The 26,856-nt window shown below is 43.1% G+C and overlaps 1 protein-coding gene across 1 annotated transcript; it reads left to right on the top strand.

Moving 5' to 3' along the window:
* Positions 1-6,885: 6,885 nt before the first annotated feature.
* Positions 6,886-26,628, top strand: LOC121585093 (adipocyte enhancer-binding protein 1; the record flags this gene model as incomplete). The annotated part of the gene is made up of 17 exons (XM_041901449.1): positions 6,886-6,910; positions 12,689-12,766; positions 12,920-13,029; positions 14,608-14,747; positions 15,337-15,421; positions 15,572-15,716; positions 15,821-15,912; positions 16,126-16,249; positions 16,396-16,592; positions 17,942-18,118; positions 18,324-18,508; positions 18,801-19,133; positions 19,212-19,342; positions 19,584-19,723; positions 23,095-23,194; positions 23,463-23,629; positions 25,986-26,628. Coding segments are annotated over 17 exons (2,607 nt in total), but the record flags the coding sequence as incomplete, so codon positions are not given.
* Between the last annotated feature and the right edge of the window lie 228 nt (positions 26,629-26,856).

Raw genomic sequence — 26,856 nt, 5'->3', positions numbered from 1 at the left:
AGTCAACAGTGTCCGCGCCCCACAAACACACACCACACCATACAGTACTCTTACCTTTCTGTCTCCAGCTCACACATATCTGGACTGTGTCTTTTGGCCCAAAGCAGAGTAGACCTGGGACTGGGGAAGATTCAGTCTGCTGCAGTAGCAGAACTGGCTGGGCTCTGAACTGAGCATCTTGCAGACAGATTCGTACAGTTAACTTTTATTTTCCAAGGTACTGTGCTGTACCACAGAACCCAGCTCCACAGTGGAAGGATTCACCCTCTGAGACGGACTGATGATATAGTGTTAGTTATAAAACATTTTGTTTCTGAGATTCACAGCTTAACATCGAGGAAACTTCAGCACACACATCTGTTAGTTTAATCAGTCCCATTTCCCAATTAAATTGCACTAAAACCTTGTATTTACATGGTAATTACATTAGCTAATAGGTACTGTATAACTATGTTGTGGGTACACATTGTTACATAATTTGTAGTGCACTATGTAAAACTTACTACTACTGTTATAGGCTACCTATTTGTGGCTTGCACAATTGAAAATATATTAGAAACACCAACTACACAGAATCAGATTTCTTAAGGACAGGGACAGGACAATGTTGATGATGCTCTGACAGCGTGCCATTACAGTTTGACTGGGTTTACAAAACGGAGAGGAATATTTTCCTTGAATACACAGCCTCTTTTCCACAGATGTCACTGGCACAGGTACTCAGAAAGCCACTAATAGAGAGAGGGAAATACCAATGAGACACTCCACTGACTTCTGTAGTTACACAACTTCTTGTTTCCCAATACAATACAATATAATACAATACAATACAATACAATACAATACAATACAATACAATACCCTCCGTGGCAATTTAGGCAGCACCATCAGTAAGTAGCACAAGAGCACAATTACATCCACATCCTATACAGAGCATGCAGAAAGAAGAAGATCTTTATATTTTATCCATTACACATCAGATAGAAACTGATTATGTGATTATGGAATGTTTTAATGTCATGTGACGTAATGTGGAAACATTTATAAAAACCCAGATGAGATCTCCTTGACCTTCGGTGTGATGATGCCTCTCCTTGATGTGTTTGTGTGTGTGTGTGTGTGTGTGTGTGTGTGTGTGTGTGTGTGTGTGTGTAGAGGACCCTGTTGTTTCACCATGCGAACAGAGGAGCCTTTCTTCTGCACAGGACACCGTCATCTCCTCTCCGTCACGCACACACACACACACACACACACACACACACACACACACACACACACACACACACACACACACACACACACACACACACACACACACACACACACACACACACACAGCCTGTCTGCCAGACGTTAGCTCAGCTGTGCCCCCTGCTAGAGTGATTCTGTCTAAGCAGATTCTCCTTCTCCGTTAGACCTGTCTGGACCGGGATTTCTGTCAGTCTGTCTGTATGTCTGTCTCTCTGTTTCGCACTCTCTGTCTCCATTTCTCTCCATCTCTCTCGGTCCCCTCTCACTCTATCACTCTATTTCTATTTGTTTATCTGTCTCTCTATCTCTCATCAGTCTGTTTCAGTAGCAGAGAGTTGGTTTTTGATTTATAACCTTTGTTTGAATGCCATCTTGTCATATCCTGGCATATCCGACTGCTATAGGAGTGTTATATGCTGTTAAACTTGACGTTGGACCCTCAGGGATCAACACGTCAAAATTACCAAGTTTATTCACTTTCCTTTCCTCTGCTCCGTTGTCCATCTCCAAGCCAGGGTCAGGAGAGCCTCAGAGGAAGAGGAGGGCAAAGGGAAGAAAAAGAAGGACAAGAAGGACAAGAAGGACAAGAAAGACAAGAAAAACAAGGAGCCCAAAGAGCCCAAGGCCACCAAGAAGCCTAAAGCAGACAAAAAGCCAAAAGAGAAGGGAGGCCGCCGGGGCAAAGACAAGGAGCCACAGAGAGAAGCACCTACAACTCCACCACCCACTACTACCACACCACCACCCACAACTACCACACCACCACCCACAACTACCACACCACCACCCACAACTACCACAGAGGTGTACAGAGAAGCAGGTAATGCAGTAGCACACCACTTTACTACTGTAATCAACGTTTTCAATAAAAACAGACTAGAATTGGTTGATTAGATTTTAAAGGCTTTGTATTGTGTGAGGAACTAAGTTGTTTGTAAGACTTTGATCTCTGTCCCATCTGAAGCTCCCACAGAACCTGACCCATACCCAGACTACCCCTACCCAGACAACGGTGAGATCATGTGTACAGATGACAAAGCATTATATAATTTATCTGAAGCCGGTGCCTCAGTGTTCTAATACCACTCAAAACTTTATAGCATAGCCACTTTGTTTATGGTTTTATTTGTACCTTGAAAAACCATGTGGATTTTGTTTAAAAAAAAATCTCCACACTAATAATTTTACCTCTACTGTCCATGTGTCCCTCTGATAGAGGATGACTACTGGAAGCCGGATGAGGAGGAGCCTGCAGGCCCAGTGGTCGACCCAGAAGATGACTATTGGAAGGGAGAGGACCCAACGGCCACGCCCCCCACTTCTGTGGTGGATGGAGAGGGGGACAAGGGAGACGAGGACTACTGGGACGCCAGATGTATGTTTCATCTCCCTCTGTGTTCTAAAATGACTGACTCATTGACCGAATGAATGAATGAATCAGGGGAGAACGACTTCCCCCTTTCATTGAAGCCATGAAGTTCAAGGTCGACCGGGGTACAAAAGGCTGTTATGGCCAGGAAGCAGGATCCCCCAATATAGGCAATGGCAAAATGGCAATCTTAATATTCATGTAAATAAAATAAAAATTAGAAGACAATCATGGTACCAATACTTGCTTCTATTACATCAGATGTAAGTCCTTGAATCGATTATTTCGAAATCACACACAGTATGCCTTTCTAGACAATCAGAAACGAGTATTCAACAGTGCTGTGGAATAAATAAGGAAAATAGAGGAATATAAGGATAATTTATTTGCTGCAGCCTGCAGTACTTGAAATACTCAATGAGAGGGGGCAGCACTGAGCTAGCTTGAAACGTCACTTCCTGGAGTAACTCAAACTGCGCATGTTATGTCTAGCAAGCTAAAACCGACTTCCTGAGCTTCAAATGTGCCATTGAGTCTTCACATTTAATTGAATGGTGTGACGTCATTGATGGTTGTCCATTTACACTGAGTGTACAAAACATTAAGAACACCTTTCCATGACATAGACTGACCAGGTGAATCCAGGTGAAAGCTATGATCCCTTATTGATCCACTTCAAATCAGTCTAGATGAACGGGAGGAGACAGGTTAAAGAAGGATTGAGACAATTGAGACATGGATTGTGTTTTTGTGCCATTCAGATGGTGAGTAGGCAAGACAAAATATTTAAGTGCCTTTGAATGGGGCATGGTAGTAGGTGCCAGGCGCACCAGTTTGTGTCAAGAACTGCAACGCTGCTGGGTTTTTCACGCTCAACTGTTTCCCGTGTGTATCAAGAATGGACAAAGGCACCAACTACAAAAAAATACCAGATTGAAATAACTTTGATTATACATTTCAAGTATTTAGTCAAGTATTTTTTTAAATACTAGCTATTAGTTTAAACGTGTATAGGGTTATAACCTACCAGCTCTCACAGTATCACGTCAGAATTAGATGTTCATCCATGTTTCTCAAACGTCAAATTGCGAAGTTGTTCCAAATGTCGAATTTCAAAGTCTTTAAGGTTAAGTTTAGCTATTAACTCAGAATTTTTAAGGTTAGGGTTAAGTTCAGGCATTAACTCCAAATTCTTAAGGTTAGGCATTAACTCCGAATGGTTAAGCTAAGGGTTAAGGTTTGGGATAGGGTTAAAACAAAAACATCAAAAATTACTTTCTATTGCTGGATTTGAACTTGCAGCTTCTGGAATCAGAGGTAGATGCTTACACCCATCAACCATCCCCGTTCACAATGCCCTAGTAAAACCGAAACCTACTTGAAGGTAACAGCGCTCACTGTTGCCCCTAGTAGCCAGTTTACACGTCATCTCCCGACGTCCTCAGACATGGATGGACGTCGAATACTGACTTGTATCACAGGTGACCTGGATGTTATAACAGCACATGTTGAACAGATTGGCCTTGTGCATTTCTCCTCCAGATCCTCTCTAAATCGAACCCTTTATGATATTTGCCAACTGGACTCTTTAACCAATGAGTCAGATTTTCCACCTTATATGATGGAAATCTCATCTCATGTGAAGGTTTGTCAGTGACATTCATTGCAAAGCTCAGCTCATCTGTACTTTATATGATGGCTGCAACAGGTTTACATTACGTTTACTGTGTCCATAATTCCACTACTGTTTCACTCTACCATTCCTCCAGATTTCCACTCCTACAGTAACTCACTCTCCTGTACCTCTCCATTTCTCTCTGTTCTCACTCCATCATCTCTCTCCGTTCTCATCCTCTCCTTTCTCTTCTTTCTCTACTCGTACTTCTCCATCTGTCTCCTTCCTTACTCTCATGTGCCTCTTTTATCACGCGCTCTTCCATCTTGCTCTCTCTTTTCTATTTTCTGCTCTCTTTATTCTCTGAGATCTCTCACTTTCTCATTTTCTCCATTCTCCAATAACAGACGAGGTGCCCGAGAATCTTCCTTTCCCTGACGGTAAAGAGGTCGTCCCCACAGAGAAAGATGACTGGAGCTACGCTGTCACAGGTGACTTACATCTCAATTAACCAATCAGACAGTCAGTCAGTCGGTCAATCAGTCAGTCGGTCAGTCAGTCAGTCAGTCACTGTTTAGAGGGCCATAGTGTATGCTGCTATTCCTCCTTTCTAAGAATGAAAAACAACCCCTGTTTTAGGGTTTATAGTGTGGGAGTAGATCCTATAAACCATACGCTTAGACCTAGATTTAATCAGATCAGCTGATGTTTTGCCGGTGTCATTGGAGCTGTCAAATCGGTGAGCAGCTGCTCTTGATCATTGTCACAAAGCCATACCCGTCCCACTGGCATTAGAATTTCAGAACAAGAAAGTGTAGGCTATATAGAAATAATGGCGCTCAAATAGAAAATCATTAAACTAAATAATGAGGATTTCTATCAGCCTAGTCGAGGTATAGATTACACTTCTCACATTCCTGTGTTTGAACTAAGCTGCACAGGATTTCTCTTAATGCAACTCAGTGCAGCCAATGCCAAAAACAACCGCTATGCGGATGTCAGCTAAAGCGGATCAGATTGAATAGAGCTCTTAGTCCAGGGAATGACATCAGAGTAGGAGGCTAGATCATCACTCTGCTTTTTAGATGAGAGTGTAGTGCTAAACAATCAAAGGCTTTTCATGGTTTTGTTTTTGAGCGAGAAGCCTTTCACAAGATGGCTGCTCTGTTATATTCCTTGTAAATTTAAATTAAACATTTAACTAGGCAAATAACAGGCAGCGTGTTACGCTAGCTTTATGTGGGTCCAAACAGAGAGTGTCTGTTGTGGCTGCAGAAATAAAGGCACTGTTCCACCATCACTGTATTGGAAGATTACTGTATTCATGTTTTGAAACTATATACTACATTTTAGCTTCAGAGAGCTTTGGAAAGCACACATTAAACCAAAGAGACTCTCTCTGTGATGTTGTTTAGTAAAAAGCTAATAGTCCTACTAGACAGGCTGCCAGTCTGCTCCTGCTTGAGCCAAGTTGTCGTGGTTTTGCCTGTTGAATCAATGCAGAAACAGTGTGCTAATCAGTCTAGGCTACTGTAATGATGTGTTTGTGTTTTCTCCCTCCAATACAGAGGAGCCTGTTACACCACCAGCCACCTATGAAAGCCCATGGTACGAGGAGTATGACTACGGGCATAGTGGTGGACAGAGTATGTACACACACACGCACACACACACACGCACACACACACACACGTTTGTTTTACTGTCCTTGTGGGAACCAAACAATTGATTCCCATTCAAAATCCTATTTTCCCTAACCCCTAAACCCAACCCTAACCCTTAACCTAACCCTAACCTTAACCCCTAACCCTAATTCTAACCTTAACCATAATTGTAACCCTAAACCTAACCCTTAAGCCTAAAATAGCCTTGTGGGGACCGACGAAATGTCTCCACTTGTCTGTATTTTTCTTGTTTTACTATCCTTGTGAAGTAAAACCAAAAACACACAGACATACACACACACACACACACACATACACACACATGCACTCTGACCTGTAACATTAACCCATGGCCATATCTTCAATAGAAATATGTTTTTCATTTCAATTGGACCCTGCGGTAAAATGAAGATTAGATAGACACAATAAAGAACTGGACCTTTACCACAGAGTCAAACGTAATGGGTTTACACTTCTCATTCCCCACAAGAATGAAGAAGAGTGTATACTGTCAGACTGTTTCAATTACATGGTCTGGGTTTAGCAAGACTTTGGCAGCTGATGTTACAAACAGCCAAATAAGCAAATACCAAGTAACTGGAACAAACAACAGTCAGTTCAATGACTAAGATTATTACCCCCTTCAAACGCTTTGTCATGTTTATCATTTGGATATGTGGCAAACCTTAAGAAACACCTGGGCCTGTTCAGGAGGGGGAAACTGTAAATGTATTGTGTATATTATGATTGATTGTCTGTCAGGTACAATAGGAAATCATGACAGCTATTTGTTATTCTATCTCCAACGTTGTAAATGTTTCACTCCACTGAAAACACCCCACCTACACAGTATACTGTTACATGGAATGGGGAGGTGGGGGAAATGAATTCACCCTCTAATTCATCCATGATTGTTTTTCACTCCTTTGTTTACCACAGCGAAAAAACAGGAGGAGGGGGAGGAGAAGGAGAGAAAGACACAAAGGAAAGAAAAGGAGAGAGAGGATAGAGGTATTGTGCACAGCCTATTTTCCATTATGATCTGAAGGACTGTGATCCATCTATCTTCAGTTGTAGATACTTCACATTATACAGTAACATTTGCATTTATCCAGAGCAACTTACAGTCAACGCACTCACAAAAAAATGCTGGGTTAAAATCAACCAATTGTTGGGTTTTTGGTAACCCAGCGCTGGGTAAATATTGGATAGAACACACACTGGGTTATTTTGACCCAGCCAACCAATTGGGTTGCGTGAATAACCCAACATGTTGGGTTGTTGGGATTACCCAAACATTAATTTAACAATCAGTTGGGTTTTAATTAACTTTTATTCTGGGTTGACAAGCATTCTTTGGAATCATGTTGTTGATTTTCAAAACAGAGTCCATAAGACACAGAACTCCCTTTTGCAAAACAGTAAATGTGTTTTCAAAATGTAGTTGCCTTCTCAAAACATAAATACAATCATCAAAACTATATTATACAGTCGAAATTGCAAATACATTCATCAAAAGAACATGACTGCCCTGCAAAAAGATTAACGCAACCATACTTTTGTCCAAGCAGACAAATCAGAAAGTTAGTCTGTCTTTTAAAAATCCCAGTAGATCAAAACATTTTCTTTGCATTCACTAAATCATGATAATTAAAATTGGAAGTATAACTATACAAACATGCAAAATTATGGGCAATTACTCGCCTTTAATGCATATTTCACCAAACACTTTCATACACATCAAATCAAATATTATCCCTGATATAAAATGATATAAAAAATAAGCACATTGTGCAGGATTCATTCATGGGTATCATCAAAATCCATTTCCATGTACAGTATTCAATTACATAGGCTAGGTTGCTCATAGTTTTGTAGAGTTTCCAATTGGGCACAGAAACACAATCCCACAATAGAAATAGGAAAGGTGAATACAATGGAGGAACACAACTGATATGAATGTATAGGCCTCAATCCACACCAAAGCAAAGCTCCATAATGGAAGGTCACAATGTTGGAGATGATGATTTAGGAGTAACCCAAAGTTAGAAGTAACCCAACTTCATTCTCTGCATAGCTGCATGTCCGCAATATTGTAAAACAATCCTAACAATTAGACAGTCCCCATTGCCTAGATCTTTCTATATATTGTACATGGCGCTGATGGGATGATTTAGAATTTCGTGCAGTAGTATTTACTGATTACCAGTAACAGTGAACACAATTGGACACATTTCTCTTCTGATGAAAACAATGTGTTAATATTCTGTGTGAACAAAACACTTAACAGTGAATTTTGTATTCACCGAATCATTTGCATTTAATGTTTTGCAAAAGGTGGTCTAAGATATGCAAGTCAGGTACTAAGGCAAGAAAATTATCAGAAGTTTTGTAAATTTATTTGAGCATTTGATGATTGCTTTTCTGCTATAGATACGTTTCAACACAGATCCAAAATGTTGTTGTACGCGATTGAGAAAAACTTTAATGTAATCCTTAGGTTATTTTCAGGAGGCGTGGCTTATTAGAGGTGTGGCTTTCAGATAGTTATTTCTGGCCACCCATGAGAGTAAATGTCATTCTTGTTCATCATGTTAAGTTTGAACACTGCAAGTTTATATTTATAACATTATTATTTACTAATTGAAAATTCCAACATTGTGATTTTCATAGGCTCTTAAGGAACTCATACAGTTGTATAAGCCTAATTAAAGCTACAAAACTGTCAGTGTTCAACCTTAACATGTGATAACAATACAACATTTGCTCTCACTATCTGAAAGCCACTCCCCTATTAAGCCATGCCTTCAGTCTTCTGATCTGATCCACTGGATTACAGTGGCTTGCGAAAGTATTCACCCCCCTTGGCATTTTTCCTATTTTGTTGCCTTACTATCTGGAATTAAAATGGATTTTTTGGGGGTTTGTATCATTTGATTTACACAACATGCCTACCACTTTGAAGATGCAAAATATTTTTTATTTTGAAACAAACAAGAAACAAGACAAAAAAAAAGAAAATTTGAGCGTACATAACTATTCACCCCCCCAAAGTCAATACTTTGTAAAGCCACTTTTTGCAGCAATTACAGCTGCAAGTCTCTTGAGGTATGTCTCTATAAGCTTTGCACATCTAGCCACTGGGATTTATGCCCATTCTTCAAGGCAAAACTGATCCAGCTCCTTCAAATTGGATGGGTTCCGCTGGTGTACAGCAATCTTTAAGTCATACCACAGATTCTCAATTGGATTGAGGTCTGGGCTTTGACTAGGCCATTCCAAGACATTTAAATGCTTCCCCTTAAACCACTCGAGTGTTGCTTTATAATAATAGGTCATTTAGCAGACGCTCTTATCCAGAGCGACTTACAGGAGCAATTAGGGTTAAGTGCCTTGCTCAAGGGCACATCAACAGATTTTTCAACTAGTCGGCTCGGGGATTAGAACCAGCGACCTTTCGGTTACTGGTACAACGCTCTTAACCACTAAGCTACCTGCCGCCCCCAGTATGCTTTAGCAGTATGCTTAGGGTCATTGTCCTGCTGGAAGGTGAACCTCCGTCCCAGTCTCAAATCTCTGGAAGACTGAAACAGTTTTCCCTCAAGAATTTCCCTGTATTTAGCGCCATCCATCATTCCTTCAATTCTGACCAGTTTCCCAGTCCCTGCCGATGAAAAGCATCCCCACAGCATGATGCTGCCACCACCATGCTTCACTGTGGGGATGGTGTTTTCGGGGTGATGAGAGGTGTTGGGTTTGCGCCAGACATAGCGTTTTCCTTGATGGCCTAAAAGCTCAATTTTAGTCTCATCTGACCAGAGTACCTTCTTCCATATGTTTGGGGTGTCTCCCACATGGCTTTTGGCGAACACCAAACGTGTTTGCTTATTTTTTTCTTTAAGCAATGGCTTTTTTCTGGCCACTCTTCCGTAAAGCACAGCTCTGTGGAGTGTATGGCTTAAAGGGGTCCTATGGACAGATACTCCAATTACCGCTGTGGAGCTTTGCAGTTCCTTCAGGGTTATCTTTGGTCTCTTTGTTGCCTTTCTGATTAAAGCCCTGCCTGGTCCGTGAGTTTGGTGGGCGGCCCTCTCTTGGCAGGTTTGTTGTGGTGCCATATTCTTTCAATTTTTTAATAATGGATTTAATGGTGCTCCGTGGGATGTTCAAAGTTTTGGATATTTTTTTATAACCCAACCCTGATCTGTACTTCTCTGCAAAATTGTCCCTGACCTGTTTGGAGAGCTCCTTGATCTTCATGGTGCCGCTTGCTTGGTGGTGCCCCTTGCTAAGTGGTGTTGCAGACTCTGGGGCCTTTCAGAACAGGTGTATATATACTGAGATCATGTGACAGATCATGTGACACTTAGATTGCACACAGGTAGACTTTATTTAACACATTATTTGACTTCTGAAGGTAATTGGTTGCACCAGATCTTATTTAGGGGATTCATAGCAAAGGGGGTGAATACATATGCACGCACCACTTTTCCGTTATTTATTTTTTAGAATGTTTTGAATTTGACTTCACCAATTTGGACTATTTTGTGTATGTCCATTACATGAAAATCAAATAAAAATCCATTTAAATTACAGGTTGTTATGCAACAAAATAGGAAAAGGGCCAAGGGGTATGAATACTTTTGCAAGGCACTGTATATTTCAATAACCCAGCATCAACAACCCAAACTTGCTCTTTTTAAAGAAAAACAACCCAACTAAGTGACCCAATGTCTGCAACCCAGCAGTTGGGTCAGCCAAACAACCCAGCATTTTTTTGTGTCCATTCAACTAAGGTAGGTAAAACAACCAAGGCAGGTAAATCAACCACATATCACAGTCATTGCAAGTAAAACTTAGTAACACTGCAATGTCATACTTTGCACTGTCAAAGCTCCCAGTCAAGCAGATGAACATTAGACAATGTCACTCACAGATTCATAATGTAGTGAAGTCCCTATTGGTTCATGTTTCCGCTTAAAGCGAATGCGGGGAAAAAACACAGATGTCAGTCTCTACCTGGGAATTGCAAACATGTGGCTGTGAAGCTTCAGTATGGCTTCACTTGCTAAGACGAGGGACAAAAGTTCATTCTCTATAGAACAGGTCAAATCTCCACCATAGAAATGTGTTGTGAGGGAAGGTAGGGAAGGAAAGCCTGGGGTAGAGTGAGAGCGTTAGGTCAGTAACCGAAAGGTCACTGATTCGAATCCCTGAGTCGATTAGGTGAAAGATCTGTCAATGTGCCCTTGAGCAAGGCACTTAACCCTAATTGCTTCTGTAAGTCCCTCTGGATAACAGAGTCTGCTAAATGACTAAAACGTAAATCTCTTTAATGTGTATTGGTGCATGGAAGAAGTTTTGGAGCTTTGAGCTGGAGCAGAAAGAAAGGGAGAGACGGGGCAGCCAAGAGAGGTTACAGAACATGCTGGAAGGAAAGATAGAGGGAAAGAGAGAAAACAACATAAAGGATAGAAACAGAGGAGTAGAGAGTCTAACAGTAAGGGGAGAGATGTTGAAATCACGAGCTTAGAATTAAGATCTAAACACTTGGGATGAGAACCAACAGCTGTTGCCACATGTTCTATTCTGTACTGCACCTCCTGCACAGCGAGGAGGGTAGAACCAGATAAATGTATAATCAGAATGGAACCAGGGACATTTGTCTATGGGAAATTACACTGAGTGTACAAAACATTAAGGACATCTGCTCTTTCCATGACATAGACTGACCAGGTGAATCCAGGTGAAAGGTATGATCCCTTATTGATGTCACTTGTTAAATCCACTTCAAATCAGTGTAGATGAAGGGGAGGAGACAGGTTAAAGAAGGATTTTTAAGCCTTGAAACATTTGAGACATGGATTGTGTATGTGTGCCATTTAGAGGGTGAATTGGCAAGACAAAAGATTGAAGTGCCTTTGAACGGGGTATGGTAGTAGGTTCCAGGTGCACTGGTTTGTGTCAAGAACTGCAACGCTGCTGGGTTTTTCCACGCTCAACAGATTCCCCTGTGTACCAAGAATGGTCTGCCACCCAAAGGACATCCAGCCAACTTGACAGAACTGTGAGAAGCATTGGAGTCAAAATGGAACTCAATATTAGGAAGGTGTCCTTAATGTTTTGTACATTCAGTGTAGATATATATTGTGTGGGGTTAACCAGTGAAAGTATGACAGATATACAGCATTTTCAGCTTGGGATAATCTTTATAAGGTTATAAACCAAAACCACTCAACTGAAGTCACTGAGTTATTAAACAGGTGTGTGCTTGCTTGTGTGTGTGCAAGTGTGTATGTGTGACAGTGTGTGTGTGTACATACTCTGTCCACCACTGTCTGTGACTGAACATGTGTATGTAGAACAAAACCACACTGAATAAAAAATGTGGCAGCTTTCACATCCAGTTATAGATGTTGACACTTTTAGCAGGGTTACCCATAATATGTGACTGGTGGTTATGAAAGCTTGGATACAACAGTGTGCAACCAACGTAGGGAGTATGCTGCGGCCTGTCATTGATTTACTGAATAAAAAAAAGAACAATCTGAATTTAATCAGCACATTCCTGAATTTTGAGAAATAGAATACATCTGGTTTCCTTCCTATCTGCAATGTGAAGGCATGTGGGTCCTCTGAGGCATTACTGCATTTGCCCATACACACACACACACACACACACGCACACGCACACGCACGCACGCACACACGCGCACGCACGCACGCACGCACACAGACAATCCATTACTGGAATTGTACTTAGTGATTGACTATGGTGCTGTTTGACAGAGAGAGCTCAGCAGAGGAGGGAGGAGGAAGAAAGGGCCAAAGCCAAGAAGAGACCACAAGTATTCAAGGAGCCCAAAAGTAAGTAACTTGCTACCATCCAATGATACAATACTTACATTTATTTGAGATAATCGGTTGGCAAGAGTTTTAGCAAACGCGTAAGAGGTTTTTCATTGTGGTTAGAAGTTTTTGAGATGTGTGTGTGACTGAGATGTTTTCCCCTGGTGGCAGAGTGTCCTCCCCTGGGTATGGAGTCTCACAGGATAGAATCAGACCAGCTGCTGGCCTCCTCCATGTCTCACTATCGCTACAGCCAGGGCAGGGCACGACTCAACATGCAGGTAACACTAACCCTCACACACTGACCCTAATCCTCACACACTGACACTAACCCTCACACACTGACCCTAACCCTCACACACTGACCCTAACCCTCACACACTGACCCTAACCCTCACACATAACCCTCACACACTGATCCTAACCCTCACACACTGACCCTAACCCTCACATACTGACCCTAACCCTCACACACTGACCTTACCCTCACACACTGATCCTAACCCTCACACACTGACCCTAACCCTCACTCACTGACCCTAACCCTCACACACTGACCTTAACCCTCACACATATCCCTCACACACTGACCCTAACCCTCACACACTAACACTAACCCTCACACACTGACCCTAACCCTCACACACTGACCCTCACACACTAACCCTCACACACTAACACTAACCCTCACACACTAACACTAACCCTCACACACTGACCCTAACCCTCACACACTGACCCTAACCCTCACACACTGACCCTCACACACTGACCCTAACCTTCATACACTAACCCTCACACACTGACCCTAACCCTCACACACTGACCTTAACCCTCACACATAACCCTCACACACTGATCCTAACCCTCACACACTGACCCTAACCCTCACACACTGACACTAACCCTCACACACTGACCCTAACCCTCACATACTGACCCTAACCCTCACACACTGACCCTAACACACTGACCTTACCCTCACACATAACCCTCACACACTGATCCTAACCCTCACACACTGACCCTAACCCTCACACACTGACCCTAACCCTCACACACTGACCTTAACCCTCACACACATCCCTCACACACTGACCCTAACCCTCACACACTAACACTAACCCTCACACACTGACCCTAACCCTCACACACTGACCCTCACACACTAACCCTCACACACTAATACTAACCCTCACACACTAACACTAACCCTCACACATTGACCCTAACCCTCACACACTAACACCAACCCTCACACACTAACCCTCACACACTGACCCTAACCTTCATACACTAACCCTCACACACTAACACTAACACACTGACCCTAACCCTCACACACTGACCCTCACACACTAACACTAACCCTCACACACTAACACTAACCCTCACACACTGACCCTAACCCTCACACACTAACACTAACACACTGACCCTAACCCTCACACACTAACCTTCACACACTAACACTAACCCTCACACACTAACCTTAACCTTCATACACTAACCTTCACACACTAACACTAACCCTCACACACTGATCCTAACCCTCACACACTGATCCTAACCCTCACACACTGATCCTAACCCTCACACACTAACATTAACCCTCACACACTGACCCTAACCCTCACAAACTAACTCTAACCCTCTCACACTAACCCATAACCCTTATACACTAACCCTCACACACTAACCCTAACACATTGACTAACCCTAACCCTATGTCTCAGTACTGCTCCAGCCAACACAGAGCATGACTCAACATGCAGGTACACTCCTCACACTAATTCGAACCGTACCTGTAAGCCCCCTTACCCTCATCTCCAACACTGTATGGTTTCCATGGTTTCCAGGCTTCGGATGATGAGGAGGACATGCGTGGTGGAGCGTGGTGTCCTAACCCAGAGGACAATATTCACTGGTTTGAGATGGACACTCGCAGAGCAACAGAATTTACTGGGATCATAACACAGGGACGAGACTCACGCAACGAGTAAGACACACACACACACACACACACACACTTATTTTACTATCCTTGAATCCTCCAAAATCCTATTTTCCCTAACTCATTTACGTCATTTAGCAGACGCTCTTATCCAGAGCGACTTACAGTTTGTGAGTGCATACATTATTTTTACATACTGGCCCCCCGTGGGAATCAAACCCACAACCCTGGCGTTGCAAACACCATGCTCTACCAACTGAGCTACATCCCTGCCGGCCATTCCCCCATTCCCTGTGCGCCGCCCCATGGCTCTCCCGGTCGCGGCCGGCTACGACAGAGCCTGGAATCGAACCAGGATCTCTAGTGGCACAGCTAGCACTGCGATGCAGTGCCTTAGACCACTGCGCCACTCGGGAGACAAATAACCCTAAACCTAACCCCTAATCTTAATTCTAACCCATAAACCTAAAATAGCCTTTTTCCTTGTTTTACTATCCTTGTGGGGACTTTGGTCCCCACAAGGATAGTAAAACCACACCACACACACACACACACAAACACACATACAAGCGCACAGACAATTTCAGAAATATCAAAGACAAAATGGTGACAAAATTTGTGTGCATCTTTTCAGGAGTGACTTTGTGACGTCCTACTACGTGCAATTCAGTAATGACAGCAGAGAATGGAAAACCATCCATGACGGTTACTCTGACTGGGTGAGTCTGTCAGCCTCACTTCTTCAAATGTGCTTTGGACCCAGGGTTCACTCTCATGCTCTTTTTGTGGGGCACAAAAGTTTACCATGTCAATATATTTGTCTCTCCCTCTCTCTTTACCTCTCCCCCCCACCACCTCTCTCTCTCTAGTTGTTTTTTGGTAACTCCGATAAGGATACCCCAGTGCTGAATCAGTTAGCTGAGCCCATACTAGCACGTTACATCAGAGTTATCCCTCAGAGCTGGAATGGCAGTTGCTGTATGAGGCTTGAGGTACTAGGCTGCCCTCTGCCTGGTGAGTGACACATGTACCCACCCTACCAGACTTCTGGTCCCCACACGGATAGTAAAACATAAAACACACACAAACACTCACACTGTGTGTTTTTATCTCCTCAGACCCCACCAGTGCCTACCAGAGGCTGCAGAATGAAGTGACTCCAGTCCAGTACCTGGACTTCAGACATCACAACTACTCAGACATGGTCACGGTGAGATGGAACACTCCTATTTCAGGGGACTTCAATCCTTAAGGTCATCAGTACCACCTGTATGAACCTAATGTTTTGTGTGCCAGCTTGTGACAACTGACTTCAACACTGTCTTGACACTTAATTGAATAAGATGTGTTGCACATACTCACTGTAGGTGTCTAGGACCAGGGTTGGTGACTGCTGCTTTCCCCTGTATGTCTCTTCTGTTAGCTGATGAAGTCTGTGTCTGAGGAGTGTCCCAACATCACCAGTATGTACAGCCTGGGCCGCAGCTCCAATGGACTGGACATCCTGGCCATGGTGATATCAGGCAACCCCACAGAACACGAGATAGGTGGGATGAAACAAATATTGTGTCTGTGTCCACACTTTTCAGAACATGCACCCATTAGTTATTCCAGGCTAACTTTCATAGAAAGCTCTGTACTTGTGTCCTCTCAAGCATGGAAAGACAATGACAATCTGTGTTTTTCTCCTTAGGTGAGCCGGAGTTCCGCTACACGGCCGGTCTCCATGGAAATGAGGCGACGGGACGGGAGATGGTTCTTCTTCTGTTGCAGTACCTGTGTAAGGAGTACAGGGATGGCAACCCCAGAGTGCGCCGCCTGGTGGAGGGAATACGTATCCACCTGGTGCCCTCACTCAACCCTGACGGGCAGGAGAAGGCCCTCACAGCGGTCAGTACTGGGTATAATACGGTTAATTCTTGAATTACGGTGGTAAATTCTGTCCCTTGACTTTGGCACCATGTAAAAACAATAAAAAATGACAAAAACATGAAAAATAATACATTCTAATTTTATTTCACTGTTATTTAATAAGAAAACATATGTAAGTCCTTTATACTGCAAAACATATATTTGTATGCATTTTTTAAACTACTGGGGGCTAGCAAATTGGCTTGTCCCACTGGTGATGTGTAGGGGTGTAGTGACATGTTTTGGGGTTTAGAGATACTGTATCTATCTATTATTTTGAATGCTAGACAGTGAACAAAAGTATTTAATATTGTATACTTTAGATACCTCAAACTCAACTCTGGACCGCGAAGCCAGTTCCACTGTATTTTTTCATTGTTCCCCTCTAATCAGGGACTGATTTAAACCTGAGACACAAGGTGGGTGCAATTAATGATTGGGTAGAACAGAAAAGCTGCAGGCTGCGGACCAAGTAGTGTAAGAGTTGAATACCCCTGCTGTAGATCAATAAAAACACCTATTTTTTTACTAGTATAATGTGTGTCCCTCTGTTTTATGTCATTGGTGTTACCGCCTTGAAAATCACTGATTACAAAGATATACAAGGACCTTGAGCATTCTCTCCAGTGGCAAACTGTTATTGAGGGAGGGTTCTATATTAAATTAAAGTATAAGCTATTCACAACCTTTAAGTATGTCATAGATTTGAGAATTCTATTAATACTTTTGTGTCACTTGCTGTCAGCCAATTTAAATGAATGGAAATAATTAATCTTATCACTTTAGTAAATTATTTTTTAAAGGTTTGATGACCTTTGATTTGAGCATTTGTGACCTCCATTTCAGAAAATCCTCATTGGTGTTACTACTCCACTGGTGGCACAATGTTATCATAATGGTAAAAAGATATTTCAAGTCATTACGCTACCATATTACTTGATTTAGAATGGGAAGATGTACCCAACTACATTTAAATTAAAAAATTAAGTAATTATTTTCCAAAATGCCATGCCCAAATGCCTGTATTTATACTTTACTCTTCCAAATCTGTTTTCTTCTATTAAGGAAAAGGGGTGCCAGACAGTTTCTGTTTTAGCCAACTTCTTGTCCTGTAGGAAAGTATTGTTGTATGCAGGAACAGTCTGGCACGCAACTTTATTTTCCTCAAGAGAAGAAAACATATTTGATATGTTAAGTCAAGACTAGATACATTCAAGCAAATCCTAAGACGTTTGGTTTGAACACGTTGATATTACTGTAGTAAATATGCAGTCCTGCTCGGTTCTGTAAGGTTCTCTCCATAACATCCTGTCCCATTGCCACCACAGGGTTCCGAGCTGAGTGGTTGGACCACAGGCCACTGGACGGAGGACGGCCATGACATCTTCCAGAACTTCCCTGACCTGAACAGTGTTTTGTGGGAGGCCGAGGACAAGGGCATGGTGCCCAAACTGATCCCCAATCACCATGTCAAGATCCCTGCAGACCAAGAGGGGGATGACAGGGTGTGTGGAGGAAGGAATTGAAGGAAGGGAGAGGGCAGGGAGGGAGGGGAAGGTAGGCGAGAAAGAGAGGGGATAAAGACAGGAGGGGAGAAACAGGAGGGAAGGAAATGTAGATGGTGTGAAGAGCAGAGACAGTACAAGCAAGTTCATTTCTCTGTCTATCAACTCAACAAGACGGCTGCTGTTTGTTCTTCTTGTCCTGCAGATTGCTGTGGAGACTCGAGCCATCATCTCGTGGATGGAGAGCCACCCATTCGTACTGGGGGCCAACTTCCAGGGGGGGGAGAGGCTGGTGGCGTACCCCTACGACAATCACCGCCTAACCAAGACCACCGGCACCAGCACCAGAGAGGGCGACAGAGAGAGGGCACAGAGCCGCAAGAAGAGACAGTACGAGGCGCTTCCTCTCTCTTTCTCTGTTTGTCTTCCCGTCTCTCTCTCGCTCTCTTTCTCTTCCTGCACTCTCTCTCTCTCTTCCTGCACTCTCTCTCTTTCTCTCTTCCTGCACTCTTGCGCTCTCTCTCTCTCTTCCTGCACTCTTGCTCTCTCTCTTTCTCTCTTCATGCACTCTTGCTCTCTCTCTCTCCCTCCCTCTCTCTTCCTGCACTCTTGCTATTTTTGGCAGATTAATAATGACATGAAACCAAATAAACAATAAACTAAATCTAAATCATTCTTCTAGGTACGAGGAGGAGTTTGACCTGACGGCGTGGGGGAGGGGCTATGACCGTGAGGAGCCGGAGGAAGATTATAACATCAGGGGATACCAGCAGCCAGAAGAAGACCAGTGGAACAGGGGATACCAGCAGCCAGAAGCAGACCAGTGGAACAGGGGATACCAGCAGCCGGAAGAAAACCAGTGGAACAGGGGAGACCAGCAGCCGGAGGAGGAGTGGAGAGGACATGGCTATGGCCACAGGGAAGAGGAAGAGGAGGATGACAGAGGGAGAGGGGGAGGGGGGTACACAGAGCCTGAGGATGAACCCAGGGCCGCAGCAGACGCCTCCTTTTTCAGGTGTGTAGCATGAAGTTAACCACAGATCTAGGACCAGATTACCCTATCTGACTGTATGTGTGTGTTTGTGTGTTATAGGTGGTTGGCCATCTCTTACGCCTCTACTCACCTGTCGATGACATACACTTCCCACGGCTCCTGTCACGGCAATGACGTCACTGGAGGCGTTGGAATCGTCAATCGCGCCAAGTGGCAGCCCGTCACAGGAAGTAAGGACACAGTCTGACCGACAACATCCCATTTTTATTCCATTGTTGTCTGCTGTTCATTAAGCCATTTTAGTCAACATTACATACAGTAGTTCAAAAAGGTTGAAAGCTGTAATGTAACATTGATCAGAGTAAAGTACCCAGTTTTGAGGATAATGGCGCTCTCTGGTGACTCATCATGTGCATTGCAGATTCTCATTGCCACCTATCTTCCCCTCCCATCCCCTCCTCTCATCCTCAGGTATGAATGACTTCAGCTACCTGCACACTAACTGTCTGGAGCTGTCAGTGTTCCTGGGCTGTGATAAGTTCCCCCATCAGAGTGAGCTGGTCATTGAGTGGGAGAAGAACAGAGAGGCCATGCTCACCTTCATGGAGCAGGTACACACACAGACAGACACACACACACACACACACATACACACACACACACACACACACACACAGACAGACACACATACACACACACACACACACACAGACACATGTATGCAGACACACAGAGACACACACACAGAGAAACAATTTACAAAGTTGGAGAATATACCAAACACACACACAGTCCTGGAGTGTGGCTATAGAGCAGTGGTATTCAAAGTCTGGGTCGCGCCAAAATGTCATACAGTATTCAGACCCCTTGACATTCCCCACATTTTGTTACGTTACAGCTTTATTCTAAAATTGATTAAATTATTTATTTCCCTCATCAATCTACACACAATACCACATCATGACAAAGTGAAAACAGGTTTTTCTAAAAAATTTCTAAATGTATTTTAAAAAACGGAAATATCTTACTTACATACAGTTGAAGTCGGAGGTTTACATACACCTTAGCCAAATACATTTAAACTCAGTTTTTCACAATTCCTGACATCTAATCCTAGTAAAAAACCCTGTCTTAGGTTAGTTAGGATCATCACTTTATTTTAAGAATGTGAAATGTCAGAATAATAGTAAAGAGAATGATTTATTTCAGCTTTTATTTCTTTCATCACATCCCCAGTGGGTCAGAAGTTTACATACACTCAATTAGTATTTAGTAGCATTGCCTTTAAATTGTTTAACTTGGGTCAAACATTTCGAGTAGCCTTCCACAAGCTTCCCACAATAAGTTGGGTGAATTTTGGCCCATTCCTTCTGACAGAGCTGGTGTAACTGAGTCAGGTTTGTAGGCCTCCTTGCTCGCACACGCTTTTTCAGTTCTGCCCACACATTTTCTATAGGATTGAGGTCAGGGCTTTGTGATGGCCACTCCAATACCTTGACTTTGATGTCCTTAAGCCAGCAAAGCACCCCCACAGCATGATGCTGCCACCCCAGTGCTTCACGTTTGGGATGGTGTTCCAAGCTGTTTAAAGGCACAGTCAACTTAGTGTATGTAAAGTTGCCTTACCTCCATAACTTACTACATTTGCACACACTGTATATTGATTTTCTATTGTGTTATTGATTGTACGATTTGTTTATTCCATATGTAACTCTGTGTTGTTGTTGTTTTTACCGCACTGCTTTGCTTTATCTTCGCCAGGTCGCAGTTGTAAATGAGAACTTGTTCTCAACTGGCTTACCTGGTTAAATAAAGGTGAAATAAATACAATAAATAAAAAAGTTCTGACCCACTGGAATTGTGATACATTTTTAAATTTTTTAAATTTTAGTCATTTAGCAGACGCTCTTATCCAGAGCGATTTACAGTTAGTGAGTGCATACATTTTGAAACAGTGAATTAAGTGAAATAATCTGTCTGTAAACAATTACTTGTGTCATGCACAAAGTGTAGCTCAGTTGGTAGAGCATGGCGCTTGCAACGCCAGGGTTGTGGGTTCGATTCCCACGGGGGGCCAGTATGAAAAAATGTATGCACTCACTAACTGTAAGTCGCTCTGGATAAGAGTGTCTGCTAAATGACTAAAATGTAAAAATGTCCTAACGGACTTGCCAAAACTGTAGTTTGTTAACAAGAAATGTGTGGAGTGGTTGAAAAACGAGTTTTAATGACTCCAACCTAAGTGTATGTAAACTTCTGACTTCAACTGTAAGTATTCAGATCCGCTGCTATGACACTCGAAATTGAGCTCAGGTGCATCCTGTTTCCATTGATCATCCTTGAGATGTTTCTACAACTTGATTGGGGTCCACCTGTGGTAAATTCAATTGATTGCACGTGATTTGGAAAGGCCCACACCATTCTATATAAGGTCCCACAGTTGACAGTGCACGTCAGAGCAAAAACCAAACCATGAGGCCGAAGGAATTGTCCGTAGAGTGCCGAGACAGGATTGTGTCGAGGCACAGACCTGGGGAAGGGTACCGAAAAATGTCTGCAGCATGGAAGGTCCCCAAGAACACAGTGGCCTCTATCATTCTTAAATGGAAGAACTTTGGAACCACCAAGACTCTTCCTAGAGCTGGTCGCCCAGCCAAACTGAGCAATCGGCGACGAAGGTCCTTTGTCAGGAAGGTGACCAAGTACCCGATGGTCACTCTGACAGAGCTCCAGAGTTCCTCTGTGGAGATAGGAGAACCTTCCAGAACGACAACCATCTCTGCAGCACTCCACCAATCAGGCCTTTATGGTAGAGTGGCCAGACGGAAGCCACTCCTCAGTAAAAGGTAAATGACAGCCTGCTTGGAGTTTGCCATAAGGCACCTAAAGGACCATGAGAAACAAGATTCTCTAGTCTGATGAAACCAAGATTGAATTCTTTATCCTGAATGCCAAGCGTCATGTCTGGAGGAAACCTGGCACCATCCCTACGGTGGTGGCAGCATCATGCTGTGGGGATGTTTTTCAGCGGCAGGGACTGGGAGACTAGTCAGGATAGAGGGAAAGATGAATGGAGCAAAGTACAGAGAGATCCTTGATGAAAACCTGCTCCAGAGTGCTCAGGGCCTCAGACTGGGGCAAAGGTTCACCTTCCAACAGGACAACGACCCTAAGCACACAGCCAAGACAATGCAGGTGTGGCTTCAGGACAAGTCTCTGAATGCCCTTGAGAGGCCGGACTTGAACCCGATCGAACATCTCTGGAGAGACCTGAAAATAGCTATACAGCGACGCTCCCCATCCAACCTGACAGAGTTTGAGAGGATCTGCAGAGAATAATGGGAGAAACTCCCCAAATACAGGTGTGCAAAGCTTGTAGCATCATACACAAAAAGACTAGAGGCTGTAATCGCTGCCAAAGGTGCATCAACTATCATCAAGGCAAAGGGTGGCTACTTTGAAGAATCTAAAATATAAAATATATTTTGATTTCTTTAACACTTCTCTGGTTACTACATGATTCCATATGTGTTATTTCATGTAGAAAACAGTAGAAATAAAGAAAAACCCTTGATTGAGTAGGTGTGTCCACCTTTTTTGACTGGTACTGTATATATTGATTTTTTTGATTTAGGAAATTCTCCTGTGACCCCATTTTCATATCAGGTGACCCCACATAGGATCGCGACCCCTAGTTTGGGAACAGCTGGTACAGATTATTGTATGGGACAATATACAAATGTATTTTAGGAAGATAGCATTTTCATCTCTTATCAAAATGAAAATAAACCTATGAATTGACTGATTTCAAGGTTCTGTCATTAGATTTAGGGTGCGGTGGGATCGCAAAATAAATTATTGAGGAAAAAAATGGGGTCCCCAGAAATTCTTTGGGGGAAAAATGCAGTCCCTGCTGAAAAAGTTTGTATGCCACTGCTGTAGAGTTACTGACCTTTTGATCCTTGGTTTTCACCCCACCCAGGTGCATCGTGGGATCAGGGGCGTGGTAAAAGACAATGAGGGAAACCCCATCGCTAATGCCACAGTTTCTGTAGAGGGTGTCAACCATGATGTCTCTACAGGTGGGTGCAGTGTCTGGCTTTATGTCAGCCATAACCCATAGCCTACTGCCCTTGGCATTCTGACTGCTGTGAACACATCAGTGTAGCAATGCACCGTCATATTGGTAGATTCATTCAACTACAGGTGAGATAGATAGAGCACTATTGGTAACAGCCTGCTGTCCCTTACCTCTGAACAAACCTATATGCAGTGGATGTCCAGGAGAATGCTGGTGCTATCCTTACTGAGTGTGCAGTCTAAGCCCTCTCCTCTCTCCTCCCTCCACAGCTGTAACAGGGGACTACTGGCGCTTGTTGAACCCAGGTGAGTACCGTGTGACGGTGCGGGCAGAAGGCTTCACCTCCCTGACCAAGCTGTGTGTGGTGGGCTACGAGCCAGGGGCAACTACCTGCAGCTTTAACCTGGCCAAGTCCAACTGGGACCGCATCAAACAAGTGGGTTCTGTTTAGCAAAAATGTTTATTTTCAATTCACAAACTGTAGAAACAATGAGAATAGAAAGGTTCAGAACTTTTGTAAAACATCACAGTACAGTTGAAAAATATATGGCAAATAGAAATCCAATATGGATGGTGTTAAGAGATAGATGGGAGGTGTTGAATGGAGCTGAAGGATGGGACTAACAACAAAAACTAATAACAACAAGATAACTAGTGTAAGGCATGCTGTGTCCATAATAAGTATATAGGTTATATATTGTGAGCTTTTGTGAAAGAGCACAGTTAGAAATATATGGCATATAGAAGCATACCAGCCAGATGGACATCATGAAAATGATCGGAGGAAGTTCAGGAGTAAAAACAAACAAAATATAGTTATTGACTGTGTCCATAAAATGTATATAGTATGTATCAGCATGAAGTAGAGGCCTAAGCATTGTTGTTCACTAGTTTACTCCAATTAGGGAAGGGATGGTGGGGTTGGAAATTAATAAAGGGAAATATATATATATGCGCGTGTATGTATGTATGTATGTACAGTGGGGGAAAAAAGTATTTAGTCAGCCACCAATTGTGCAAGTTCTCACACTTAAAAAGATGAGAGAGGCCTGTAATTTTCATCATAGGTACACGTCAACTATGACAGACAAATTGAGAAAAAAAATCCAGAAAATCACATTGTAGGATTTTTAATGAATTTATTTGCAAATTATGGTGGAAAATAAGTATTTGGTCACCTACAAACAAGCAAAATTTCTGGCTCTCACAGACCTGTAACTTCTTCTTTAAGAGGCTCCTCTGTCCTCCACTCGTTACCTGTATTAATGGCACCTGTTTGAACTTGTTATCAGTATAAAAGACACCTGTCCACAACCTCAAACAGTCACACTCCAAACTCCACTATGGCCAAGACCAAAGAGCTGTCAAAGGACACCAGAAACAAAAGTGTAGACCTGCACCAGGCTGGGAAGACTGAATCTGCAATAGGTAAGCAGCTTGGTTTGAAGAAATCAACTGTGGGAGCAATTATTAGGAAATGGAAGACATACAAGACCACTGATAATCTCCCTCGGTCTGGGGCTCCACGCAAGATCTCACCCCGTGGGGTCAAAATTATCACAAGAACGGTGAGCAAAAATCCCAGAACCACACGGGGGGACCTAGTGAATGACCTGCAGAGAGCTGGGACCAAAGTAACAAAGCCTACCATCAGTAACACACTACGCCGCCAGGGACTCAAATCCTGCAGTGCATGTCCAGGCCCGTCTGAAGATTGCTAGAGTGCATTTGGATGATCCAGAAGAGGATTGGGAGAATGTCATATGGTCAGATGAAACCAAAATATAACTTTTTGTTAAAAACTCAACTCGTCGTGTTTGGAGGACAAAGAATGCTGAGTTGCATCCAAAGAACACCATACCTACTGTGAAGCATGGGGGTGGAAACATCATGCTTTGGGGCTGTTTTTCTGCAAAGGGACCAGGACGACTGATCCGTGTAAAGGAAAGAATGAATGGGGCCATGTATCGTGAGATTTTGAGTGAAAACCTCCTTCCATCAGCAAGGGCATTGAAGATGAAACGTGTCTGGGTCTTTCAGCATGACAGTGATCCCAAACACACCGCCCGGGCAACGAAGGAGTGGCTTCGTAAGAAGCATTTCAAGGTCCTGGAGTGGCCTAGCCAGTCTCCATATCTCAATCCCATAGAAAATCTTTGGAGGGAGTTGAAAGTCCGTGTTGCCCAGCGACAGCCCCAAAACATCACTGCTCTAGAGGAGATCTGCATGGAGGAATGGGCCAAAATACCAGCAACAGTGTGTGAAAACCTTGTGAAGACTTACAGAAAACGTTTGACCTGTGTCATTGCCAACAAAGGGTATATAACAAAGTATTGAGAAACTTTTGTTATTGACCAAATACTTATTTTCCACCATCATTTGCAAATAAATTCATTAAAAATCCTACAATGTGATTTTCTGGATTTTTTTTTCCTCATTTTGTCTGTCATAGTTGACGTGTACCTATGATGAAAATTACAGGCCTCTCTCATCTTTTTAAGTGGGAGAACTTGCACAATTGTTGGCTGACTAAATACTTTTTTCCCCCACTGTATATATATATATGCGAGAGAAAAAAAAGAAAAAAAACATATGGGGGATTGGAAGTGATGCAGACAATTACATTGATGGAAGTTACAATCTATCTGCAATATTAAAGCTGATATACCCCCTTAAAAAATATATAAAAAAATACTAGTGGGTACTGTTACACCTACAATTATAATTAGATTGCCTATTAGCCACTTTAGAGCCAATGAAGCACTATATAAATGCTATCTATTCATCCACAGATCATGGCCCTGCACGGCAACAAGCCCATTCGCCTGCTCAGCCACGGCAACGGGGGAACACGACTGAACACAGTCTCCAATGGTAACAGGCGTGTGGTGCATAACAACGGTGGTACCGCCATGGATCCTGAGATGCGTCGCATGCAACAGCGAAAGCTAAGGCTCGCCCGCCTCCATCGTCTACGACAACAGAAACTGATGAGATCGACAACAACGTTGCCCCCGACGACCACACCGGTTCCCACAACAACAGAGGCGGAGCCCACCACTGCCTGGTACGACTCGTGGTTCATAGGAGAGGGGCAAACGTCAGCGCCGGAAGGTTTCACGGACTCCATCTTGGATTACAACTACGAGTACAAGATCAACGATTACTAAACTAAACACTAAGGCCTTGTTCCAATTCATTTACAATACATCCTTCCTCCCCACTTCCTTGAAGTAATCAAGGTAGGCAGGAAGGAAGTATGCATTCTAAGGTATTTGAACAGGATCGATGTCATAGGCCTAAGCCCAGGCTGTTAACTCAATTCTTAGAGTAGACAACTAAGTGACCCCTTAAAATGATATTTCAGGATTTTGGCAATGATGCCCTATATCTACTTCCCCAGAGTCAGTTAGGTCTCTGTGTCCAGAATGAAGGAAGTTAGAGTTAGTTTCGCAAGCCAATGCTAACTAGCATTAACACGATGACTGGAAGCATGCTAGCAGATACCCATAGACTTCCAGTCATTGCGCTTAAGCTAGTTAGCAATTGCACTAGCGCTAGTTAAGAACTTCCTTCAAACTCCACACATATACATAAAAATGGTATCCACGAGTTCATCTGATTCTGGGGAAGTAGATAACAATCCCTTTAAAGAACTGACAA

This window comes from Coregonus clupeaformis, chromosome 16 (genome assembly GCF_020615455.1).
Source record: "Coregonus clupeaformis isolate EN_2021a chromosome 16, ASM2061545v1, whole genome shotgun sequence".
In the NCBI taxonomy this organism is placed as follows: Eukaryota; Metazoa; Chordata; class Actinopteri; order Salmoniformes; family Salmonidae; genus Coregonus; species Coregonus clupeaformis.
Note: the sequence above shows the minus strand (reverse complement) of the source record. Positions and strands in the feature narration are given on the sequence as shown.